Consider the following 15855-nt stretch of genomic DNA (forward strand, 5'->3'; position numbering starts at 1 on the left):
CCATACGTCGATGTACTGTTCATTAACCGTAGCCACCTGTACTCACCACAGAACACACCTGTTTTCCAACGCCAAAGCATGAATTCCGTAAAGCTGAAAGACTGAAAACAGATGAAACGTTTTAAAGACTTCCTATTAATGACCTTTCTTGTATTTAACAAGATTCTCCCGATCGTACAACACATCAGACAAAGAACACTCAGTGTATCACATCGGTTGTTACAAGAGTTACCTAAATACACAATGGGCTCGGGTGCTTGAGACACGAGTAATTTCTGCTTTTCAAGACCATTGAAAATGTGAACTACACAAAAGCGTTGAAAACGAGCGCCTGTTCACCCCTCAGTCAATCGATCAGACGCGAAAGGATACTGAGTCAAACAAACGGGTTAGTGTTTTTGATACACTACTCGGCGCTGTAGTTTGATATTCGCGTTAAGGCTGTCTGTTTGCTGATAACTAGCGGGAACAATCAGCAGTGTTATCACTTGCAACTTGCTTGCTTTATTTTCCAAGCTAAGCTCTGCTGATCACAATGAGAAAAGAATGCGCAGATTTAATTAAAAATAAAAGTAATGGATATCCTGAACGACTGACCGGGATTTTGTCATGCTTTCCAATTTTCCATGTCAATAGATGAACGGAATTTCCAAATTCTGCTGCTATACGACATATTTTGATACTAAACCTTAGTTACAGAAGTCAGGTACCAAAGGCATTACTCACAAATCTCTCACGGTAGTTGATTTGAGCAATTAATTGCTAATACAGTGTTTATTTGACAAAATAACGGCGTTAGCAACGTAAGTGCCAACGTATGAAACTTGCCTAGATACTAGCTACAAAATACATGCATATTGCACAGCAATGATATTCCAGAAGACCGATTCATCTCATAAGTACACAGTGTTTTCTTCTGATTACGTTGACCAGCACAAGCCAGCTTATGTTTCCAGGTTGCTACATCCATACAACTTTTCTCGCTTTGGATATTTCAGTTTTGTTTACCTTAACAATTTTAAATCTGTAGGTTCACGTATGGCTTTACGTAATTGAACGTATTCTCTAATCTTCGTAGAGTGGCTTCCGATGAAGCTGGCACATCCATTGCAACGCCCCTGACACGAAGCCGCGCCAAACTAGCTTCGGTCACATCACGGCAGTCCCTTACATGAAGAATTTTAAGATCCTTGCAGTATTCACCAATTGCTCTAAATGCATGAAACAACAAAACACTTAAGTTAATGTTTAAATCAGTTGCGAAAAACATACCACAACCTACCTTATACCGCGATTAGTAACTCGCCAGCACCCTCTGACAGACAAGTGTTTCAGTCCCGCACAATTTGTTGCAGTCGCTTGGAGCGCGCTGTCAGTTACCGAGTAAATGTTCGAAATTCCTAGTTCCTCCAAAAAAGCACAACGTGACGCAGCATAGATGACGCAAGAATCGTCTAGCGACCAACACGATGACACGTCAATTTTGCGAAGACCGCAGTTGTTTGAAACAAGTAGCTTAAAGTTGTCCTGTCAGTCGAACAAAACAGTACTACTGTTAAAAATTTTCTATGACTTTTTGGGTGCTGCGTATGTTTGCCTACAATGTATGTTTGATTCTCTTCTATAAGGTGGTAATGATCAAATTCTACCTTAAGGCTTAAGCAGGCAAGAAAATCACGAATTATACTTCATACACCAAGATGTAAGGATTCGATCATACCCTAACACAATATTATACTTACAATGACCTATGCTCTATTAGGGTTGCCTTAGAAATGCATCCATAAAAAGTTTACATACATCCTTAATTGAAAAGCTGTTACGTTCAATAACACATAACAACCGAGCTATAAGATAATAATTACAAGTAAGTCAGTTTAAAAGATTATATGGTACACTGAGAAACTCACAAACAGAAGACAAGGTTGGAAAAAATCAATACTGTACCTGGTTCACCCAGTGGCAACCTTTCAATGATACCGTTGTTAAATTGCGACAGTTTCCAGCAAGTTCGAACAAGCTGAGATTCGTGAGCTGGGAGCAATTACTGATATCAATGTCGGTAAGAACGTGAGAGCAGTTGTGGATCTACAATGACACGATCACTGATGTGATTCGTCTTTAAACAATTGTAGTTTCTTCAGTAGAAAACATTAAAATATTTATATGTTTTTAAAAATTTTTCCCAGGAAGTACTAACCACTGGAAGAAGATGTTTGTCCATCAACCAATGTGTGGCTTCTGGCACCAGTAGTTTTTGCAAAACTTTGTTATCTGATGTCATCAGAAGAAAAGCATCCACTGTCATTCTTCTGCCAAACTAATAACAATTTACAAATTATTTATAGGGTAAAGACAATCAATCAAACTATACATGAAGTTTCAAAAAATTCAATTGTACAAACACATTACACAGTCGTAAGTACCATACTGGTATTGCATCTAACATTTCCTTTTATAACCTTGGTTTAATTTATAATCAGCTGAAAAATATTTTATGAAATAAAACAACCTCAGATAAGTCTAAGCTTTGGCAACGTCTGAAATACTCCATTACTAAATTGTGCCAGCATTTTGACACCAGACGAAGTTGAAAAAGGTTCCTAATTGTGAAATGAGAAAATATTTTGGGAAAAACAACATCGTGATGTGGCAAACAACAGAGGATATCCATTTCAGTTTGAGCATCAGTTGTACATGCCAGAAAATCACATATATTTTATACTAATGTTGCAGCAAGTTCTGGAAAAATGCAGCTTATTTAGACACAGTGGCAACAATAAATACACAGTTTTACACCAAATTCACAACTTGTTTTGCAACTAAATTTATGCTGATTACACTAGATATTGAGGTACATGGAAAACATTTAAGTTAGACACATGAGCACATCTGTTTCTGGAGATGAAACAACATACTGAAGCAGTGAACACAACATTTTGTATATTCAAGAATACAAATTCAATTTATACGATCAATTCAGAATCTGAAAATACCTGATTTGCTATTACGAAACAAATTTTAATACTAGACCTTCCTTACAAAAGTCAGGTACCAAAAGTATTACTTTTATGATTGTCGATTTCAACAATTAATTACTAATTAAAACAATGTCTAATTGACAAGATAACAGTAGCTACAACATAAGTGCTACTATATAAAATTTGCTACAGTGAGTGGTACAAGCATGAATATTGCACAGCAGTCATGTTCCAGATGACAAGATGCAGCTCGTCAGGACACAGTGTCAGTGCTTGCCTCAATCACTTTGAATGAGAGTCCAGCGTAATTTCGATTCGTGCTTCTGTATTGACAATTCGTTCTTTAATACTGGATGCGATAATGCTGTTAAATCTGCAGACACACGTATGGCTTGATGATGAAATTCAAACCATTCTCTTCTTCTATAAATGAGTTTTCGGATGGCACTGGCACATCCACTGCCACACCTCTGACACGAAGCCGTGCCAGACTAGATTCGGTCACATCACGGCAGTCGCTTACATGAAGAATTTTTAGGTTCTTGCAGTGATCACCAATTGCTCTAAATGCATGAAACAACAATAAATGTAGATTTGTGTTTAAATCAGTTGCGCATAAACAAAGCAAAAACCCACCTTATACCGCAATTAGTAACTTGCCAGCACCCTCTGACAGATAAGTGTTTCAGTCCTTTACATTTCATTGCAATTATTTGAAGCGAACTGTCAGATGCAATGCGAGTATTTGAAAGGATGAGTTCCTCTAAGAAGGGACAAGAAATTGCAGCATTGATAAGACAACCATCATCAAGCAACCAACACCATGACACATCAATTTTGCGAAGACCGCGGTTGTTTATAACAAGTTGCTTAAAGTTGTCCTGTTGATCAGATAAGATCTTTACTGTTAATCACTTAAACTTTAGAGTACATTACAGGTTTCATTATACTTTAATTCCCCAGATAGTAAGCAAGGCATAATACCATAAGTAGGCAAAAAAATTCCATGAATGACAGTTTATAACTTGATAATGTTTGAGAACTCAACAAATTACTGTTGATATTAGTTAACTCTATGATGGAAGATAATGATCTTACTAATCACACACAACATAATAATTAAGAGAGCAAAAAACTAAAAACATCATACCTTGCCAACCCATGCGCAGCCTTTCAATGATACTTTTGTTAAATTGCGACACTTTACAGCAAGGCTGTGCAAGCTAAAGCTGCTGAGCTGGGAGCAATTGCTGAGATCAATGTCGGTAAGAACGTGGGAACAGTTGCGGATCTGTAAAGGTGCAGTCACTGGTATAATTTGATTTAGACAAAAATAGATTAGGTATTTTATTTACTACAAATATATCCTAGCAAGTACAAACCACTGGAAGAAGATGTTGGTCCATCAACCAATATGTGGCTTTGGGCACCAGCAGTTGGTTTAGAACTCTGTTATTGGACGTCATCAGAAGAAAAGCATCCACCGTCATTCTTTGTCCAAACTAAAACAAGAAACAAATTATTTGTAGAATACAGACAAACGAAGAATACTGATACACCAAGGAAATCACATAGTTACTAGTTACACAGTTTTCAGTATCATTTTCTACCTATTGTCACATTTGATCACATATAAACAATAAAACAATATTCAGCTGACATTTTCTACAAGACAACAACCTCAGATAAGTCCAAGTTTCGACGCTGTTTGAAATATTCCGTTACTAAACTTTGCCAGCACTTTGACACCAGACGAAGTTGGAATAAGGTTTCAATTTTGAAGTGACAGAATATTTTGGGAAAAACAACATCGTGATGTGGCAAATAGCGGACGATATCCATTTCAATTTGTGAATCAAATCAGTTGTCACATGCAAAAGTATAACTTAATGTATTACGCTACTGTTTCTGCACGTTACAAGTCCTGACAAAAAAGGCAGCTGGGTTAAACACAGTGGCACAGATAAATAGACGTTTTTACACCAAATTCACAACTTGTTTTGCAATAAAATTTATGCTGATTAAACTAGATATTGAGGTACATGGAAAAAATTTAAGTTAGACACATGAGCACATATGTTTCTGGGGAAAAAAAACAACATACTGAAGCAGTAAACACAATATTTTGTATTCAATGTATTCATTTCAATGTATTTGTATTCATGTTTGTATTCAATGAATTCTAACTTAAGAAGACAAATTCAATCTATACGGTCAATTCTGAATCTAAAAGTACCTGATTTGCTACTATGAAACAAATTTGAATACTACACCTTCCTTACAAAAGTCAGGCACCAAAAGTATTACTTTTATGATTGTCCATTTCAACAATTAATTGCAACTTAAAACAATATTTAATTGACAAAATAACAGTGGCTGCAACATAAGTGCTACTATATAAAATTTGCTACAGTGAATGGTACAAGCTACAAAATGAATGAATATTGCACAGCAGTCATGTTCCAGATGACAAGATGAAGCTCGCCAGGACACAGTGTCAGTGTTTGCCTCAATCACTTTGACTGGGTGTTCAGCCTAATTTTGTTTCATGCTTCTGCGTCGACAACTGATTCTTTTTCAGTTCTTTTAATACTGGATGCGATAATGCTGTTAAATCTGCAGACGCCTGTCTGGGTCCATGAGGACATCCATGGCATCTTCTACTTCTATTAATGAGTCTTCGGATGGCACTGGCACATCCACTGCCACTCCTCTGACACGAAGCCGTGCCAGACTAGCTTCGGTCACACGAAAACAATCACTTACATGAAGAATTTTTAGGTCCTTGCAGTGATCACCAATTGCTCTAAATGCATGAAACAACAATAAATGTAGATTTGTGTTTGAACCAGTTGCGAAAAACAAACCAAAAACCCACCTTATACCGCAATTAGTAACCTGCCAGCCCCCTTTGACAGACAAGTGTTTCAGTCCTTTACATTTCATTGCTATGATTACAAGTGCACTGTCAGTTACAGAGCAAATACATGAAAGGATGAGTTCCTCTAAGAAGGGACAAGAAGTTGCAGCATTGATAAGACAACGATCATCAATCGACCAACACCATGACACATCAATTTTGCGAAGACCGCGGTTGTTTTTAACAAGTTGCTTGAAGTCGTCCTTTTGGTCAAATAAGATCTTCACTGATATTTAATCACCAAAACTTTACAGTACATAACAGGTTTCATTTTCTTTGAAATCTCCAGATGGTAAGCAAGGCATAATACCATATAAGGAGAATAAAATTCCATAAATTACAGTTTATAACTTGATAATATACAAAAATTCCATAAATTACTGTTGATAATTAGTTAGTTCCATAAGATTCTAACTAATCACAGACAACATAACAGTTAAGAGAGCTTAAAATCCAAAAAATCATACCTCGTCAACCCATTCGCAGCCTTTCAATGATACTTTTGTTAAATTGCGACAGTTTGCAGCAAGGCTGTGCAAGCTCAAGCTGCTGAGCTGGGAGCAAATGCTGAGATCAATTTCGGTAAGAACGTGAGAACAGTCGTGGATCTGTAAAGGTGCAGGCACTGGTATAATTTGACTTAAAACAATTGCGCTTTCTTCAGTGAACAAAAATAGATTAGGTATTACATTTACTATAAATATTTCCTAGCAAGTACAAACCACTGGAAGAAGATGTTGGTCCATCAACCAACTTGCGGCTCCTGGCACCAGTAGTTGCTTCAGAACTTTGTTATTGGATGTCATCAGAAGAAAAGCATCCACCGTCACTCTTTGTCCAAACTAATACAAGAAACAAATTATTTGTAGGATACAGACAAACGAAGAATACTGATATACGTCAAGGAAATAACATAGTTACTAGTTACAAAGTTTTCAGTATCATTTTCCACCTTTTGTCACATTTGATCACATATAAACAATAATTCGATATTCAGCTGATATTTTCTACAAGACAACAACCTCAGATAAGTCCAAGTTTCGACGCCGTCTAAAATATTCCGTTACTAAACTTTGCCAGCACTTTGACACCAGACGAAGTTGGAATAAGGATTCAATTTTGAAGTGACAAAATATTTTGGAAAAAACAACATCGTGATGTGGCAAATAGCGGAAGATATCCATTTCAATTTTTGAATCAAATCAGTTGTCACATGCAAAAGTATAACTTAAATGTATTACTCTACTATTCCTGCACGTTACAAGTTCTGAAAAAAGGCAGTAGGGTTAAACACAGTGGCACCGGTAAATAGAAGTTTTTAAACCAAATTCACAATTTGTTTAGCAACAAAATTTATGCTGATTAAACTAGATATAGAGGTACATGGAAAACATTTAAGTTAGACACATGAGCCCATCTGTTTCTGGGGAAAAAAAAACAACATACTGAAGCAGTAAACACAACATTTTGTATATTCAATGAATTCTAACTTAAGAAGACAAATTCAATTTACGCAGTCAATTCAGAATCTAAAAGTACCTGATTTGCTATTATGAAACAAATTTGAATACTACACCTTCCTTACAAAAGTAACAATTTTATAATTGTCGATTTCAACATTAAATGCTAATTATGAATATGATATTGCACAGCAGTTATGTTCCAGATAACAAGATGCAGCTCGCCAGGACACAGTGTCAGTGTTTGCCTCATTCACTTTGACTGGGTGTTCAGCCTAATTTCGTTTCATGCTTCTGCATCGACAACTGATTCTTTTTCAGTTCTTTTAATACTGGATGCAATAATGCTGTTAAATCTCCAGACACACAAAGGCTACATAGAGACATTTATAGCATCTTCTTCTTCTATAAATGAGTTTTAAGATGGCACTGGCACATCCATTGCCACGCCTCTGACACGAAGCCGTGCCAGACTAGCGTCGGTCACATCACGGCAGTCACTTACATGAAGAATTTTTAGGTCCTTGCAGTATTCACCAATTGCTCTAAATGCATGAAACAACAATAAATGTAGATTTGTGTTTAAATCAGTTGCGAAAAACATACTAAAAACCCACCTTATACCGCAATTAGTAATTTGACAGCACCCTCTGACAGACAAGTGTTTCAGTCCTTTACATTCCATTGCTATGATTACAAGTGCACTGTCAGTTACAAAGCGTATATATGAAAGCACGAGTTCCTCTAAGAAGGCACAAGAAAATGCAGCATTGATAAGACAACCATCATCAAGCGACCAACACCATGACACATCAATTTTGCGAAGATCGCGGTTGTTTATAACAAGTTGCTTAAAGTCATCCTGTTGGTCAAGTAAGATTTTTACTGTTAATCACTAAAATTTGACAGTACATTACAGGTTTCATTTTCTTTGAAATCCCCAGATGGTAAGCGAGGCATAATATCATACATGGGCAAGAAAATTCCATAAAATACAGTTTATAACTTGATAATATTCGAAAACTTCATAAATTACGGTTGATATTAGTTAGTTCCATAAGATTCTAACTAATCACAGACAACATAATAGTTAAGAGAGCTAAAAACTCAAAAAATCATACCCTGCCAACCCATGCGCAGCCTTTCAATGATACTTTTGTTAAATTGCGACAGTTTGCAGCAAGGCTGTGCAAGCTCAAGCTGCTTAGCTGGGAGCAATTGCTGAGATCGATGTCGGTAAGAACGTGGGAACAGTTGTGGATCTGTAAAGGTGCGGTCACTGGTATAATTTGACTTAGACAAAAATAGATTAGATCAGATTATATTTACTATAAACGTTTCCTAGCAAGTACAAACCACTGGAAGAAGATGTTTGTCCATCAACCAACTTGTGGCTTCTGGCACCAGCAGTTGCTTCAGAACTTTGTTATCAGAAGTCATTTGAAGAAAAGCATCCAACGTCACTCTTTGTCCAAACTAATACAAGAGACAAATTATCTCTAGGATACAGACAAGCGAAGAATACTAATACGTCAAGGAAATAACATAGTTACTAGTTACAAAGTTTTCAGGATCATTTTCTACCTATTGTCACATTTGATCACATATAAACAATAAATCAATATTTATCTGATATCTTCCACAAGACAACAACCTCAGATAAGTCCAAGTTTCGACGCTGTTTGAAATATTCAGTTACTAAACTTTGCCAGGACTTTGACACCAGACGAAGTTGGAATAAGGATTCAATTTTGAAGTGACAGAATATTTTGGGAAAAACAACATCGTGATGTGGCAAATAGCGGACAATATCCATTTCAATTTTTGAATCAAATCAGTTGTCACATGCAAAAGTATAACTTAATGTATTACGCTACTGTTTCTGCACGTTACAAGTTCTGAAAAAAGGCAGCTGAGTTAAACACAGTGACACCGATAAATAAATAATTTTACACCAAATTCACAATTTGTTTAGCAATAAAATTTATGCTGATTAAACCTGGTATTGAGGTACATGGAAAACATTTAAGTTAGATAGCACATGAGCACATATGTTTCTGGGGATGAAACAATATACTGAAGCAGTAAACACAACATTTTGCATATTCAATGAATTCTAACTTAAGAATGCAAATTCAATTTATGCAGTCAATTCAGAATCTAAAAGTACCTGATTTGCTACTATGAAACAAATTTGAATACTACACCTTCCTTACAAAAGTCAGGTACCAAAAGTATTACTTTTATGATTGTCAATTTCAACAATTAGTTACTACTTAATACAATATTTAATTGACAAAATAACAGTGGCTGCAACATAAGTGCTACTATATAAAATTTGCTACAGTGAGTGGTACAAGCTACAAAATACATGAATATTGCACAGCAGTCATGTTCCAGATGACAAGATGCAGCTCGCCAGGACACAGTGTCAGTGTTTGCCTCAATCACTTTGACTGGGTGTTCAGCCTAATTTCGTTTCATGTTTCTGCATCGACAACTGATTCTTTTTCAGTTTTTTAATACTGGATGCGATAATGCTGTTAAATCTGCAGACACCAGTCTGGGTCCATGAGGACATCCATGGCATCCTCTACTTCTATTAGTGAGTTTTAAGATGGCACTGGTACATCCACTGCCACTCCTCTGACACGAAGTCGTGCCAGACTAGTTTCAGTCACATCACGGCAGTCAATTACATGAAGAATTTTTAGGTCCTTGCAGTGATCACCAATTGCTCTAAATAAATAAAACAACAATAAATGTAGATTTGTGTTTAAATCAGTTGCGAAAAACAAACCAAAAACCCACCTTATACCGCAGTTAGTAACCTGCCAGCACCGTTTGACAGACAAGTGTTTCAGTCCTTTACATTTCATTGCTATGATTACAAGTGCACTGTCAGTTACAGAGCAAATACATGAAAGGATGAGTTCCTCTAAGAAGGGACAAGAAGTTGCAGCATTGATAAAACAACCATCATCAAGCAACCAACACCTTGACATGTCAATTTTACGAAGACCGCGGTTGTTTATAACAAGTTGCTTAAAGTTGTCCTGTTGGTTAGATAAGATCTTTGCTGTTAATCACTAAAATTTGACAGTACATTACAGGTTTCATTTTCATTGAAATCCCCAGATGGTAAGCAAGGCATAATACCACATAAGGGGAATAATATTCCATAAATTACAGTTTATAACTTGATGATATTCGAAAATTCCATATGATACTGTTGATATTAGTTAACTCTATGAAGGAAGATAATGATCTAACTAATCACAAACAACATAATAGTTAAGAGAGCTAAAAACTCAAAAAACCATACCTTGTCAACCCATATGCAACCTTTCAATGATACTTTTGTTAAATTGCGACAGTTTACAGCAAGGCTGTGCAAGCTCAAGCTGCTGAGCTGGGAGCAATTGCTGAGATCAATGTCGGTAAGAACATGGGAACAGTTGCGGATCTGTAAAGGTGCATTCACTGGTATAATTTGACTTGAAACAATTGCGCTTTCTTCAATAGACAATAATAGATTAGGTATTATATTACTATAAATATTTCCTAGCAAGTACAAACCACTGGAAGAAGATGTTTGTCCATCAACCAACTTGTGGCTTCTGGCACCAGCAGTTGCTTCAGAACTTTGTTATTGGACGTCATCAGAAGAAAAGCATCCACCGTCATTTTTTGTCCAAACTAATACAAGAAACAAATTATTTGTAGAATACAGACAAGCGAAGAATACTGATATACGTCAAGGAAATAACATAGTTACTAGTTACTATGTTTTCAGGATCATTTTCCACCTTTTGTCACATTTGATCACATATAAACAATAATTCGATATTGAACTGATAATTTCTAGTAGACAACAAACCTCAGATAAGTCCAAGTTTCGACGCCGTCTGAAATATTCAGTTACTAAACTTTGCCAGGACTTTGACACCAGACGAAGTTGGAATAACATCTCAATTTTGAAGTGACAGAATATTTTGGGAAAAACAACATCGTGATGTGGCAAATAGTGGACGATATCCATTTCAATTTGTGAATCAAATCAGTTTTCACATGCAAAAGTATAACTTAATGTTTTACTGAACTTTTCCTGCACGTTACAAGTTCTGAAAAAATGGCAGCTGGGTTAAACACAGTGGCACCGATAAATAGACGTTTTTACACCAAATTCACAATTTGTTTTGCAATAAAATTTATGCTGATTAAACTAGGTATTGAGGTACATGGAAAACATTTAAGTTAGACACATGAGTACTTCTGTTTCTGGGGAAGAAACAACATACTGACGCAGTAAACACAACATTTTGTACATTCAATGAATTCTAACTTAAGAATGCAAATTCAATCTATACGGTCAATTTAGAATCTGAAAGTAGCTATTTTGATATTACGAAACAAATTTGAGTATTACAGTTTCCTTAAAAAAGTCAGGGACAAAAAATAACACTTTTATGATTGTTGATTTCAATAATTAATTGCTACTTAATACAATATTTAATTGACAAAATAACAGTGGCTGCAACATAAGTGCTACTATATAAAATTTGCTACAGTGAGTGGTACAAGCTACAAAATGAATGAATATTGCACAGCAGTCATGTTCCAGATGACAAGATGCAGCTCGCCAGGACACAGTGTAAGTGTTTGCCTCAATCACTTTGACTGGGTGTTCAGCCTAATTTTGTTTCATGTTTCTGCATCGACAACTGATTCTTTTTCAGTTCTTTTAATACTGGATGGGATAATGCTGTTAAATCTGCAGACATACGTCTGGGTCCATGAGGACATCCATAGCTTCTTCTTCTTCTATTAGTGAGTTTTAAGATGGCACTGGCACACATCCACTGCCACACCTCTGACACGAAGCCATGACAGACAAGCTTCGTTCATACGAAGACAATCACTTGCATGAAGAATTTTTAAGTCCTTGCAGTGATCAACAATTGCTCTAAATGCATCAAACAACAATAAATGTATATTTGTGTTTAAATCATTTGCAATAAACAAATCAAAAACCCACCTTATACCGCAAATACTAACATACCAGCACCCTATGACAGACAAGTGTTTCAGTCCTTTACATTTCATTGCAATCATTACAAGTGCACTGTCAGTTACAGAGAGATTATATGAAAGGATGATTTCCTCTAAGAAGGGACAAGAAATTGCAGCATTCATAAGACAACGATCATCAACCGACCAACACCTTGACACGTCAATTTTGCGAAGACCGCGGTTGTTTATAGCAAGTTGCTTAAAGTCATCCTGTTGGTCAAGTAAGATCTTAACTGTTAATCACTAAAATTTGACAGTACATTACAGGTTTCATTTTCTTTGAAATCTCCAGATGGTAAGCAAGGCATAAAATCATACATGGGCAAGAAAATTCCATAAAATACAGTTCATAACTTGATAATATACAAAAATTCCATAAATTACGGTTGATATTAGTTAGTTCCATAAGGATCTAACTAATCACAGACAACATAATAGTTAAGAGAGCTAAAAATTCAGAAAATCATACCTCGTCAACCCATGCGCAGCCTTTTAATGATACTTTTGTTAAATTGCGACAGTTTGCAGCAAGGCTGTGCAAGCTCAAGCTGCTGAGCTGGGAGCAATTGCTGAGATCAATGTCGGTAAGAACGTGGGAACAGTTGCGGATCTGTAAAGGTGCAGTGACTGGTATAATTTGACTTGAAACAATTGCGCTTTCTTCAATAGACAATAATAGATTAGGTATTATATTACTATAAATATTTCCTAGCAAGTACAAACCACTGGAAGAAGATGTTTGTCCATCAACCAACTTGTGGCTTCTGGCACCAGCAGTTGCTTCAGAACTTTGTTATTGGACGTCATCAGAAGAAAAGCATCCACCGTCATTCTTTGTCCAAACTAAAACAAGAAACAAATTATTTGTAGAACACAGACAAGCGAAGAATACTGATATACACCAAGGAAATCACATAGTTACTGGTTACAAAGTTTTCAGGATCATTTTCTACCTATTGTCACATTTGATCACATATAAACAATAATTCAATATTCATCGGACAATTTCTACAAGACAACAACCTCAGATAGGTCCAAGTTTCGACGCTGTTTGAAATATTCCGTTACTAAACTTTCCCAGCACTTTGACACCAGACGAAGTTGGAATAAGGTTTCAATGTTGAAGTGACAGAATATTTTGGGAAAAACAACATCATGATGCGGCAAATAGCGGACGATATCCATTTCAATTTTTGAATCAAATCAGTTGTCACATGCAAAAGTATAACTTAAATATTTTACTAAACTTTTCCTGCACGTTACAAGTTCTGAAAAAATGGCAGCTGGGTTAAACACAGTGGCACCGGTAAATAGACGTTTTTAAACCAAATTCACAATTTGTTTTGCAATAAAATTTATGCTGATTAAACTAGGTATTGAGGTACATGGAAAACATTTAAGTTAGACACATGAGTACTTCTGTTTCTGGGGATAAAACAACATACTGACGCAGTAAACACAACATTTTGTACATTCAATGAATTCTAACTTAAGAATGCAAATTCAATCTATACGGTCAATTCAGAATCTAAATGTACTTGATTTGCTATTATGAAACAAATTTGAGTATTATAGTTTCCTTAAAAAAGTCAGGGACAAAAAACAACACTTTTATGATTGTTGATTTCAATAATGAATTGCTACTTAATACAATATTTAATTGACAAAATAACAGTGACTGCAACATAAGTGTTACTATATAAAATTTGCTACAGTGTTACAAGCTACAAAAAAAAATGGATATTGCACAGCAGTCATGTTCCAGATGACAAGATGCAGCTCGTCAGGACACAGTGTCAGTGTTTGCCTCAATCACTTTGACTGGGTGTTCAGCCTAATTTCGCTTCATGCTTCTGCATCGACAACTGATTCTTTTTCAGTTCTTTTAATACTGGATGCGATAATGCTGTTAAATCTGCAGACATACGTCTGGGTCCATGAGGACATCCATAGCTTCTTCTTCTTCTTCGATTAATAACTCTCCGGATGCCACTGGCACACATCCACTGCCACTCCTCTGACACGATGCCATGCCAGACTAGCTTCGGTCACACGAAGACAATCACTTGCATGAAGAATTTTTAAGTCCTTGCAGTGATCAACAATTGCTCTAAATGCATCAAACAACAATAAATGTAGATTTGTGTTTAAATCATTAGCAATAAACAAACCAAAAACCCACCTTATACCGCAAATACTAACATACCAGCACCCTATGACAGACAAGTGTTTCAGTCCTTTACATTTCATTGCAATCATTACAAGTGCACTGTCAGTTACAGAGAGATTATATGAAAGGATGATTTCCTCTAAAAAGGGACAAGAAATTGCAGCATTGATAAGACAACCATCATCAACCGAACAACACCATGACACATCAATTTTGCGAAGACCGCGGTTGTGTTTAGCAAGTTGCTTAAAGTCGTCCTGTTGGTCAGATAAGATCTTTAATGTTAATCACTAAAATTTTAGACTACATTACAGGTTTCATTTTCTTTGAAATCCCCACATGGTAAGGGAGACATAATATCATACATGGGCAAGAAAATTCCATAAAATACAGTTTATAACTTGATATAATAGAAAAATTCCATAAATTACTGTTGATATTGGTTAGTTCGATAAGGTTCTAACTAATCACAGACAACATAATAGTTAAGAGAGCTAAAAACTCAAAAAATCATACCTTGTCAACCCATGCGCAGCCTTTCAATGATACTTTTGTTAAATTGCTACAGTTTGCAGCAAGGCTGTGCAAGCTCAAGCTGCTGAGCTGGGAGCAATTGCTGAGATCAATGTCGGTAAGAACGTGGGAACAGTTGTGGATCTGTAAAGGTGCAGTCACTGGTATAATTTGATTTGGAACAATTGTACTTTCTTCAATAGATAAAAATAGATTAGGTATTATATTTACTATAAACATTTCCTAGCAAGTACAAACCACTGGAAGAAGATGTTTGTCCATCAACCAACTTGTGGCTTCTGGTACCAGCAGTTGCTTTAGAACTCTGTTATTCGACGTCATCAGAAGAAAAGCATCCACCGTCATTTTTTGTCCAAACTAATACAAGAAACAAATTATTTGTAGGATACAGACAAACGAAGAATACTGATACGTCAAGGAAATAACATAGTTACTAGTTACAAAGTTTTCAGTATCATTTTCTACCTAGTGTCACATTTGATCACACATAATAAATAATTCAATATTCAGCTGACATTTTCCACAAGACAACAAACCTCAGATAAGTCCAAGTTTCGACGCTGTCTGAAATATTCCGTTATTAAACTTTGCCAGCATTTTGACACCAGACGAAGTTGGAATAACATTTCAATTTTGAAGTGACAGAATATTTCAGGAAAAACAACATCATGATGTGGCAAATGGCGGACGATATCCATTTCAATTTGTGAATCAAAT

General features: G+C 36.0%; 7 protein-coding genes across 8 annotated transcripts; all 7 read right to left on the reverse strand.

The window, feature by feature from the left end:
* Positions 1–488: 488 nt before the first annotated feature.
* On the reverse strand, positions 489–2802 carry LOC143464874 (uncharacterized). Its single transcript, XM_076962909.1, has 5 exons — positions 2513–2802; positions 2201–2320; positions 1948–2088; positions 1283–1527; positions 489–1211 (listed from the first exon to the last, which is right to left on the reverse strand). Exons 1-5 carry the CDS (start codon positions 2672–2674, stop codon positions 1019–1021), a joined length of 861 nt encoding a protein of 286 aa, XP_076819024.1. The 5' UTR covers positions 2675–2802; the 3' UTR covers positions 489–1018.
* Positions 2741–4908, reverse strand: LOC143464872 (uncharacterized). Its single transcript, XM_076962907.1, has 5 exons — positions 4662–4908; positions 4364–4483; positions 4132–4272; positions 3618–3862; positions 2741–3544 (listed from the first exon to the last, which is right to left on the reverse strand). The coding sequence occupies exons 1-5, from the start codon at positions 4821–4823 to the stop codon at positions 3349–3351; spliced, it is 864 nt and encodes a 287-aa protein (XP_076819022.1). The 5' UTR covers positions 4824–4908; the 3' UTR covers positions 2741–3348.
* A 12-nt stretch (positions 4909–4920) lies between these two features.
* LOC143464873 (uncharacterized) lies at positions 4921–7091 on the reverse strand. Its single transcript, XM_076962908.1, has 5 exons — positions 6924–7091; positions 6624–6743; positions 6369–6509; positions 5860–6104; positions 4921–5787 (listed from the first exon to the last, which is right to left on the reverse strand). The coding sequence occupies exons 1-5, from the start codon at positions 7083–7085 to the stop codon at positions 5592–5594; spliced, it is 864 nt and encodes a 287-aa protein (XP_076819023.1). The 5' UTR covers positions 7086–7091; the 3' UTR covers positions 4921–5591.
* Positions 7092–7166: 75 nt separating this feature from the next.
* Positions 7167–9193, reverse strand: LOC143464875 (uncharacterized). The gene is made up of 5 exons (XM_076962910.1): positions 9016–9193; positions 8718–8837; positions 8483–8623; positions 7979–8223; positions 7167–7906 (listed from the first exon to the last, which is right to left on the reverse strand). The coding sequence occupies exons 1-5, from the start codon at positions 9175–9177 to the stop codon at positions 7780–7782; spliced, it is 795 nt and encodes a 264-aa protein (XP_076819025.1). The 5' UTR covers positions 9178–9193; the 3' UTR covers positions 7167–7779.
* Positions 9194–9959: 766 nt separating this feature from the next.
* LOC143464876 (uncharacterized) lies at positions 9960–11469 on the reverse strand. Its single transcript, XM_076962912.1, has 5 exons — positions 11242–11469; positions 10941–11060; positions 10687–10827; positions 10173–10417; positions 9960–10100 (listed from the first exon to the last, which is right to left on the reverse strand). Exons 1-5 carry the CDS (start codon positions 11401–11403, stop codon positions 9974–9976), a joined length of 795 nt encoding a protein of 264 aa, XP_076819027.1. The 5' UTR covers positions 11404–11469; the 3' UTR covers positions 9960–9973.
* A 14-nt stretch (positions 11470–11483) lies between these two features.
* Positions 11484–13741, reverse strand: LOC143464870 (uncharacterized). 2 transcript variants are annotated; one of them, XM_076962905.1, is made up of 5 exons: positions 13458–13741; positions 13158–13277; positions 12904–13044; positions 12400–12644; positions 11484–12327 (listed from the first exon to the last, which is right to left on the reverse strand). In XM_076962905.1, exons 1-5 carry the CDS (start codon positions 13617–13619, stop codon positions 12189–12191), a joined length of 807 nt encoding a protein of 268 aa, XP_076819020.1. In that variant the 5' UTR covers positions 13620–13741; the 3' UTR covers positions 11484–12188. The 2 variants fall into 2 exon arrangements, with proteins under 2 accessions (XP_076819020.1, XP_076819019.1); XM_076962904.1 differs by having other exon boundaries at positions 11484–12644.
* On the reverse strand, positions 13701–15845 carry LOC143464871 (uncharacterized). Its single transcript, XM_076962906.1, has 4 exons — positions 15675–15845; positions 15376–15495; positions 15121–15261; positions 13701–14861 (listed from the first exon to the last, which is right to left on the reverse strand). Exons 1-4 carry the CDS (start codon positions 15834–15836, stop codon positions 14406–14408), a joined length of 879 nt encoding a protein of 292 aa, XP_076819021.1. The 5' UTR covers positions 15837–15845; the 3' UTR covers positions 13701–14405.
* Positions 15846–15855: the final 10 nt, after the last annotated feature.

Source organism: Clavelina lepadiformis, chromosome 7 (assembly GCF_947623445.1).
Source record: "Clavelina lepadiformis chromosome 7, kaClaLepa1.1, whole genome shotgun sequence".
Lineage (NCBI taxonomy): Eukaryota > Metazoa > Chordata > Ascidiacea > Aplousobranchia > Clavelinidae > Clavelina > Clavelina lepadiformis.